The 10,199-nt window shown below is 40.3% G+C and overlaps 1 protein-coding gene and 1 non-coding gene across 2 annotated transcripts in view; both read left to right on the top strand.

The window, feature by feature from the left end:
• rg (A kinase anchor protein rugose) overlaps positions 1–10,199 on the top strand; it is a 446,901-nt gene that overhangs the window by 189,487 nt on the left and 247,215 nt on the right. The window contains exons 6-8 of the mRNA XM_074098176.1: positions 5,052–5,173; positions 6,534–6,659; positions 9,559–9,679. Coding sequence (XP_073954277.1) covers positions 5,052–5,173; positions 6,534–6,659; positions 9,559–9,679 — 369 coding nt within the window. The remainder of the gene's footprint in view (positions 1–5,051; positions 5,174–6,533; positions 6,660–9,558; positions 9,680–10,199) is intronic.
• TRNAA-AGC (transfer RNA alanine (anticodon AGC)) lies at positions 8,261–8,333 on the top strand. The gene has a single exon. It is a non-coding gene; the product is annotated as a tRNA-Ala (tRNA).

The raw sequence follows: 10,199 nt of genomic DNA, 5'->3' as shown, positions 1-10,199 counted from the left end.
GCGCCGACCGCCTCGTCTGGTGCAGCGTGCTCACACGCGCGCAGCCTGCCGTGCCGCTCCCGCGCGAGCCAGCAGCTGATGCTGCGAGCATAGGACGCGACCTCGCGCCCCCGCAGCCGCTTGCTCCTGTACTCATCCGCCGCCTGACAGTAATCAAATCACGTCGCCGTCACTAACGTACCGACTACACTGCCGGTATATAACCCCGCAAACGCAGCTTCAGTTTCTCTGAAAGTAGAGTCAAACCGAATTCGACTATACTTCTGTCACCGCTCAAGTTTACGCTAAACAAAACAATAGCGATAGTAAAATGATTATTAGATGCCTCATTGATAGTGGATCTCAAAATAATTTAATAACGCTCGATTGCTGTAAGTCACTAAATTTACCCATTATACCGCTGACTAATTCCTATATAAAGGGTGTTGGTTTAACTTCAAGACCAATTCACGGATATGTTTACTTTAATATTGAATCCCGCATGTATCCAAATAATAAATACTACATACACGCTTTAGTGGTAGATTGTATAACCGACCAATTGCCCGCATTTTATTGAATATAATGAACATGACATGGCTTACCTTAATAATATACCGCTCGCAGACCTCACATGGAACATTCCAGGCTGCATTGATGTAGTGCTCGGTGTCCAGTTATTCCCGTATATTATTTGGGGAATAGGGTAGATTCCGGCACTTGTGCTCCTCCCGCTTTTTTAACCGCCTTCGGTTATGTTCTAATGGGTGACTATCCTTGTAAGTCTGACCCTAGTAACGCTAATTCTTTCACCGCTCACGTGCTCAATGACCTCGAGTCGAGCCTAAATCAATTTTGGGAATTAGAAGAAATCCATTCAAAATCATTTAAGTCCAGAAGAGACTAAATGTGAAAATTTATACACAACGTCTGTGTCCCGCAATGAGGAAGGTAGATACACTGTGGCCTTACCTTTCTGTAAAGATTCTTCAGAACTGGGGAATTCTCGCTCTGTTGCTCACCGTCGTCTGCTTTACTTGGAGAAGAAGTTCAAGCAAATGCCTACTCTTCGCGATTCCTATAATAAAGTCATCTCAGAATATATGCATAATGGTTATCTAACCGAAATACCCGAGTCTGAACTTACTGATGATGGTTACTATATCCCTCATCATGCTGTCATCCGCCCGGAAAAAGTAACGTCTCCTGTTAGGGTCGTTCTCGATGCCAGTGCTAAGACTCATTCAGGTATGTCACTTAATGACATATTGCATACTGGTCCTAATCTACAGGCTGATTTATTTTTGCTTTTACTGAACTTTCGTTTATTTCCAGTAGCTATGACGTCTGATATTAAACAAATGTATATGCAAATTTGTTTGCCTCCGCATGACTTCAAATTTGTCAAAATATTATTTCGCTTTTCCGAAAGCGAACCAATCCGCAGCTTCCAATTCACCCGCGTCCCTTTCGGACTTAAGTCGAGCCCTTTTATGGCTATGCGTACTGTCAAACAGTTATGCTCAGACGAAAGTCACCGCTTTCCTGATGCTGCAAGAGTGGCAAGCTCTCAGCTCTACATGGATGATCTAGTCCATTCATGTATTAATGATGAAACCGCAATGCGTTTATCGCAAGAATTAATCGCGCTATTCAAGTCTGGCGCATTTGACTTAGTCAAATGGTCAAGTAATTCGTCTGCACTCTTAGATAGTCTTCCCGACTCACACCGTGCTTCTGTCAATTTTAACGACAAGCAAAATATTGCAAAGGTGTTAGGGTTGTCATGGAAACCCACAAGTGACACTTTCTTTATAACTACGTCTCCGCCTGCTGGTGGGAAGTGCACCAAGCGAATAATTCTATCCACTGTAGCTCGCTTGTTTGATGTTCTTGGCTTAGTAGCTCCCGTTGTATTATACGCCAAATTATTAATTAAAGAACTTTGGCTTTGCAAGATCGACTGGGATGACACACCCCCTGAGCATATAATCAAATGCTACTCTATGCTAGTGCAAGAATTTCCGATGCTGTCAACATTAAAAATTCCGCGTCACATTGGCGTTTCTGCTGACTGTACGGTCAACATTGTTGGATTTTCAGATGCCAGTCTCAATGGCTATGGATGTGTCATTTACTTGCATGTTACAGACCCAGCCGGTTATGTCACTGTGAGGCTACTCTGCTCAAAGTCAAAAGTGTCTCCCGCAAAAATAACTACACTTGCTCGTTTAGAGCTATGTGCCGCTCTCTTAATGTCCAAATTGATCAAAACTGTTCAGGACACATACTTTACTCGTATTCCGATTGCAGGGATATATGCTTTCACAGACTCAACAATTGCTCTTTCATGGATTAAATCATCTCCTCATAGATGGTCCATTTTTGTTAGCAATCGTGTTGCTCAATGTCAAGAAAATATTGCATCACAAAACTTTTATCACGTTGCCGGAGTTGACAACCCTAGTGATTGTTTGTCTCGCGGTATGCTACCATCACAATTAATATCTCATGATTTGTGGTGGAACGGACCTTCTTGGTTACGAAGCCCGCCTACTGCATGGCCTATTCAAAAATTCTGTCCCACAGAATTCGATAAGTTGCCTGAATGCAAAACTAATACTTTAACCGCAATCGTTCAAGCTGAACCGCCCTTACTGTATACGCTAGCTCAACGTTTTTCGTCGTGGAATAAACTGCTCCGCACGGTTGTATATGTGTTGCGCTTCGCAAGAAAATTAAATCCAACTGAAATACTTAAAAATCTCGATATTGCTGAAACCGCTTTATTAGTCGCTATACAGAGTGTTTATTTTAGCGAAGATATCGCTCGCATAAAAAACAATGTTTTACCGTCGCGAAAACTTTTGAAGCTATCAGTTTTCTTAGACGAGAACAACGTTTTACGAATTGGAGGTCGCCTTTCAAATGCAGATCTGCCATTCGAGACTAAATATCCCGCGCTCCTTCCAAAACATGACCACATGGTTAATTTAATTATAGATCATTACCATACTATGAATTGTCATGTAGGTGCCGGACTTTTGATGTCCATCATTCGCCAGCGTTTCTGGATATTAGATGGCCGAACTGTCCTTAGAGCTAGGGTGCATAATTGTAATCAATGTTTCCGCGTCAAGCCCGTGCATCCAACGCCAAAAATGGCTGATTTGCCTTCTTATCGCCTGCAAGAAGCAAAAGCTTTCATGCATACTGGCGTGGACTATGCTGGTCCTCTCCGCATAACTCTTTGTCGTCGTCGTGGACAGCACGCTCAAAAGGCATATATTTGCTTATTTGTCTGTCTCGTTACAAAAGCAGTTCACATAGAGCTAGCTTCTGATTTAACTTCAGATGCCTTTTTAGCCGCTTTCAAGCGCTTTATTTCTAGACGTGGCCCCGTCTCTTGTCTTTATTCGGACCATGGGACTAATTTTGTTGGTGCTAAAGCTCAATTGGACGAAATGTATAATATGCTATCAAGTCCAGAGTTTAAGTCTAGATTTGATTTTGAATGTTTTAATCACCGCATTGAATGGAAAATGATTCCGCCGCGTTCCCCTCATTTCGGTGGCATGTGGGAATCAAATATTAAGAGTTTTAAGACTCATTTGTATCGTGTCATTGGCTCACAGCTTCTGACGTACGAAGAACTGCTCACTTTACTTATACAAATTGAGTGCATACTCAATTCGCGGCCGCTTTGTGCCATATCTTCTGATCCGCATCCAGAAATATTAACACCCGCGCATTTTCTAATGTCCACACCGCTCCAGTTTTTACCCGCTACTGACTTGTCTAATGAGTGCCGAAATCTTCACAACAGGAAGAAGTTGCTCGAAAGCATTGTCCAATCATATTGGAAAAAATGGCGCACTGAATACCTGCACACGTTGCAAGTCAGAAATAAATGGTATACCCAAGACCATCCCATCAAAGTAGGGACGGTTGTGTTAATGGGTGATGACAATGTTCCCCCGCTTCACTGGCCCTTGGGTGTTGTGACAGATGTCTATCCAGGGTCTGATAACGTGGTTCGTGTAGCCATGATAAGAACTGCTAAAGGATCATTTAAGCGTCCTGTCGTAAAATTGTATCCTCTACCTTCACAGTAGATTAGAACATTTCATTTTCCTACTTCACCGCACCGCACCGCATCATACCTCACCGCACCTCATACTCATTGAAATTCTCCGCATTTCAAGGCCGGGAGCATGTTCGCGCACTAAAACCTTTTTAGGCCATACACAGTGCAGGGGTGCTCTCTGGCACAGGACTTGTCAGTCTGGCTCAAGTCTTGTCGTTGACATAAGTTTTTCATCCGCTCCCGTGTTATATTCGTTATAAACCGCATCGCCAAATAAGAAGATTTCCTTCGACTCCGCATCACAAGACCCCGCATCACATCATCGGCCGGAGCCCTAACCAGGTGAGTGCTTCTGCTCTGTTGGAAATTCCATTTGGCATAGCGCGCTCTCGGTCTTCCGCCACCCATAAAAATTGGCTATTTACACGCCATACCAGTTAGATAAGTCTTATTGGCGCCTCTTCGCAGAGTTTTCGCGCCAAACCGACGTTTTTGTGCGTCTCGAAGGAATCAATCGAGTTGGACGAATAAAAGGAATCGTATGAGTACGATGCTTGTTATTTCATCATTGATAATGCCGTGATGATTATACTACTGGATTTTATTTATGATATCCTGTGGGATAAAATTGCTAGAGTGTTTTTAGACGACTTTTCTGTGATGTAGTTAGGCAAACTTTTATTGATATTCTAATTTCTAAATTGATTATAATGAGGTCGATACGTCAAGGTAATTTTAGCAATAAGTTCGTGATTAAGCCCCAAAATATATTCGTTCTATAAGTAAATAGATTTTGGTACCTGCTTATTGCCTTGTAATATACTAATATACGAGTATGTGCCCCTTTTGGATACGATATCTAAAATTTATTTTAAATTGATCAAAAACTTTTTTTAAGATCAAATTTAGATCTTCTGGCAGAAATATTCTACACTTGCTTTTCATTTAAGGATTACAAAGTAACTGGCCAATTATTTTTTCGCAGGCGGTGGTGCTGCCGCCGCTGGCAAGGTGGCCCCACGAAAACGGATTCACCTTCACCACGTGGTTCCGGCTCGACCCCATCAACTCAGTCAACATCGAACGAGAAAAGCCCTATCTTTACTGGTAAACGTTCATGATATCCTGGTGTGCGTGCTTTTAAATTTTGTTTACAGAGAAACAAAAAGGGCTCCTTGGTTTGTTTTCTTGCTTACATTAAACCAATATACGTATAATACTATATATAATAATATAATAATAATATAATAATAATATAATATATAATACATATATATACGTACAATCCCAACGTACCTATGATCTACAGCCATGTCAAAATCGAAGTCACTTCACTAGTGAGTCATAAGCAGCAAGATCGTAGACTAACTAGGTCACTGGCAACTCAAAGACGGCGAACTACTGCAAATTGTAATTATCTGGCTGTGATATCAAAAATGATCTAACCTCAGACTTTGTTTTTATTTTTCACACAGATTCTTGCTCGCTAATCCTGACGTGAAGCAGCAGTGCTTGCACTGTTGTGTTTCGGCGTGGAGAGTGGGACAGCCGATGAAATTACTGGCACTTACTGAGGTGTCCCATCTTGGGCCTCTGGGTTGGCAACGCATCTGCAATACCCCTGGTGTTGCAGATGTTTATGGGCGGTGGTGATCTCTTACTATCAGGAGACCCACTTGCTCGTTGCCATCTAGTCAAATAAAAAAAAAAAAAAAAATTATAGTACCACCCCTAATTCATCTCCTTAATGATGAAAACGTGTACCAAACTATTTTAACAAAATGTTTCGGCAACCAAACAACAGAAAATAATAGCAACAATCCGCTTTGTAGCCAATTAGTGCTAAAAGCCGTTTTGTGTTCTCGCAAATCGTCGACGTACATACACCGCGGACCCCGATTCCATTCCGCCCGCGCGGCCACGGACAACTTTTCATTAGATTTGAGTGAAGCTCGCACATTCAAGTGTATTCTGTGTGGTTTATGTTACCCTGGTAACTTAGCGTAATATCGGTTACCGCTTTCGTACGTCCAGTTTATGAGCTTCGGGTACGAACGAGTGTGTCCGATTTACAGGGTGTAATGTAATATTCATATCGGTCAGTATGGTAAAGTCTGAAACTATAATACATACGAAGATCCGTTCTTAGGAACCATGTCATTGATTTTAATAACAAGAAAAACTGCAACCATACATTTTCAAAAACATGTACTCAGCTCGGGAATCGAACCCGAATGTTTTGAAAGTAAAACTTACATTATTAAAGAATATGAATTACAACGCATTCTATTCATTCTAGATATCGTGTTTCATAGTAACATTTATTGCTTATGACCTTACCGATATCGAAATACGATATCTAGACTAATACCAAAATCGGGGTAAAAAAAACAGCTATTTCATAGAAAACCTAGAATGTCAGAGAACCCAAGTGTACACCTAAACTGAGTCAGCATTTTCCCCGCAGCTTCAAGACGAGTAAAGGCGTGGGCTACACGGCGCACTTCGTGGGCAACTGTTTGGTCTTAACCTCCATGAAGGTCCGCGGCAAGGGCTTCCAACACTGCGTGAAGTACGAGTTCCAGCCCAGGAGGTAAGTGCACCGACTGCTTATCTGCCGTTTCTGTTACAGGAAAAGAATGAGGGATTTGAGAGGGAAAGAGAGATATATTTATTAACATATATTCGATAGGTACACAGGGTAAAATAGATTGAGAAGAAAAACAATTTAATAGTAATAAGTAGTATAAATGAGCCCCATTCAGCATTGTATTCCGGCAAGCCGCAATGCTGGTTTGAGGCTGGTTTGGTTTTGGTTTTGAGGAAAAGTAGTATTGAATTGATATTAATTTGTAGTTAGTTGTAGTAGGGACTGAATATTTTCGTTAGGCACCCCGGATAGTAAGAGAAGCGTGAGTAAGCCAAGGATTGTCCCGTGATACGTGTGGACTAGGGTGGAGCGAATTTTTGTTTTTTGATTTTGAATGCTGAATAGTACTAAAAGTTGCGATTTGTTCAAAGGTTTATGAAAAATTATATATTTACACTTACTTTAAGCCCTCTACAGTCATTCAAAGATTTAAAAAAACTATTTAGTTAAATTCCGTAAAATATTGTGTTTTTACCTAAAATTATGTTATTATCTTATTTTTTGTTGATTGTACTTTATTTTAGATTAAAAAGGTACAATTGAAGTTACACTAAACTATCCTAAAAATAAATTAACTATACCTACAGTTCCCCCAAGTCTTGTCCCTGAGGAAGAGTGCCCATAAGGCTGGCTGCATTTCCGCGCTGGATCGTGATTCCAATACGTTGGGCGAGAAATGCACCAGCCCTATGGTCATTGGTAATTTCGAACAATTTTTTTTTTATTTGTCCAAAAAGTTTGTGAGCGTTCGAACTCAATGGACCCAAAGTTATTATCTTATTCAAAATATACCTCAATTTAAGTAAAACGCCTTGGCAACGCACTAAATGTACCAAAATTTGAAATTATTTAGACTGCCAAAACTACCAATAATAACAATAATAATATAATTTATTCAAAAAACTCAATTTACATCATATTTAACTTAAGAACTAAAACATACTGTAAAATAAATATTTACAAGAAATGCGTGAACTAGGATTCCCTGTGTTTCAGGCAAGACCACTAATACCTCCAATTTTTGTTTAAATATGTTTATGTAACTTGTAACACGAAACTGTAAGTATGTATTGATACAATTTTTGATTGAAGTTGATGTCCCGTCACTTTTCAGCAAACATATTACATGTCTATTTTTATGCTAAATTACGAAGTTTTCATACAAGAATCAAAATCTTCGAGGTAAGGTATGTAAAACATATGTCGAAAAAATTATATAAAAATATTTATCTTAGAAAATGGTCCATATGTTTTTAGAGGTATTCGAGATGAAATAAAAATTTTTTCTCCGTACATAGACGCTCCACCCTAGTGTGGACGGCGACTTAGGACGAAGTGTCGCAACGTTTCTAGACTTCACTCAACATGTGCCCAGGTACTCGTAAATAATGTCGCCAGATACATGTCAACATTCGTTTAAAAAATTACCTAAAACATTAATAACAGGCAAAATCAATATAAAATATAAAGTAAAGTGAAAGGCGGCGCGCGCGCTTGCCTTGAATTAACTCCTTGATATCAGTTAATTCGACCACGTTATCACCGGGGGCGTAGCTCAGATGGTAGAGCGCTCGCTTAGCATGCGAGAGGTACCGGGATCGATACCCGGCGCCTCCAAACGGTTTTTTTTACTTTAAACAGTTTTGGAATGCGGCACTCTAGATGACAGTCATTTGCCGAACCAGTTGGACCCAATGTAGGTTTTAAAACTTATTTGAATCGATTTGGATTTTTTAATTGTTGTTCAACTTCAGTGGCGTAGCTAGGCGTGGGCGGAGTGGGTCCTCGCCCTCGGCCTCGCACTTTAAAGGGTCTCACGAGGCTTCTTTAAATGCGATGCAACCATAGAAAAGGGGCCTCGCTGATACGACTTCGCCCACGTCTATATTAGTCCACACGCTACGCCACTGTTCAACTTCATTATGCCAAGTTACAGAAAGAGGGCAGTTGCCCCAAAAGACATTCCGGCCTTCATTTTTGACTATATTGTCAATTTCCGTATTCGCTCACATGATCTAAAAATATCAACTTAGTTCGTGGAAGGGTTCGCCGTCGACGAATACGCATGGAGGAAATCTGTATCATCAGAATTTGCAATTCACACTGTTGCCATAATCCATATTTCAACTTGTCCTCCCTTAATCATCGGCTAGCATTAGCAAAGCTCTCGGAAAGTGACTGACGAATGTTCAGTTAACTTAAGCTTGACAAGCTTTTATGAAGAAAGGGGATATTTCCTTACCCTCCTACTTTCTTTTCTTACCAAGTTTGATTGGGAACGCATAGTTTCCAAGTAGTCGCAGCTTTCTCCAATTCTGTTGAGTGGGCATTCAATGACGAACTTTTTCCCTTCCGTTACTAAATTGGAGCGATTGCTTAACAACTCTACTGGGGACTTCTCTCTAAAACAATTTATTTTCTTTCTTTGACATTTTTATGAAGATTAATTATTGTAATAAGTAAAGCGTTAACCTTTTCCTTTTAACTTTACGTTACATCTGTCAGAAATATTAACTTATCCCTCCTACTTTTTAACCTTTAATATTTTATTTTGGATTATTATGTGCTGTCTTGTAATGTATTTAATCCAAACATAGTCCTTCACTGAACACACCACTTTCAAATAACTGATTGAATCAGACGGTATTTTGCGGGAAGTCCGATATCAATAAACTACACAATTTTTTTACTTTGCTCCTCGGAACGGAGCAGCAAGTTCATATTCTTCTACTTTTCAAGCTGCGCATTGTATTCATTTTGTTATGATCGTTGCTTTGCCTCGGAACGCTACTTTCATGCTCTTGTAAATGATACTTTTCTTTAACGATTGTGTTGTCTACAGATGGTACGCCATAGCGGTGGTGTACATCTACAACCGCTGGACGAAGAGTGAAATCAAGTGCCTCGTGAACGGTCAGCTCGCCTCTAGCACGGAGATGGCCTGGTTTGTCTCCACCAATGACGTGAGTGATATTTTATAATTAACTTTAGATTAAGTCAATAACACATCGGCTCCAGCCGCCAGCTTATGCCGTGGCTATCGTGAAAGGAGGTTAGAGGTGATGAATAAAAAGCAGCTGTCTATTGCTACCAAGGAATCCTGAAATTTGGCTCTGTTGTGTGGAAGAAAATCGTAAATGAAGGTTCGCTACAAATCCTCAACTGACGAACTCGACCCTGATTGGACCGACACCGCCAACAGGCGACATACGCCTAAAGTGTAGTAACTTATAAGAAACACGACAAGAAATAGAATTTAAATGTAGGTGCCAGTTTCTTCGTCTGGCAGCATTTTTTGATTTGGCAACGATTTTTAATTTTAAGTTCGTTCATTTTTTACTGACTCCCTGATTGTGTTCATTGTAAAAGGAAATTAATAAAGTTGGCCACGGTTATACTTAAGTTGCATCTGGAGTTATTTAATTTAACTTTTAAAAAGTTATTCCACAGGTATTCCTTTAATATGGCCGATGTTATCGACAG

Source organism: Choristoneura fumiferana, chromosome 15 (genome assembly GCF_025370935.1).
Source record: "Choristoneura fumiferana chromosome 15, NRCan_CFum_1, whole genome shotgun sequence".
In the NCBI taxonomy this organism is placed as follows: Eukaryota; Metazoa; Arthropoda; class Insecta; order Lepidoptera; family Tortricidae; genus Choristoneura; species Choristoneura fumiferana.
The sequence above is the reverse complement of the archived record's forward strand: the minus strand, read 5'-3'. Positions and strand labels throughout refer to the sequence as shown.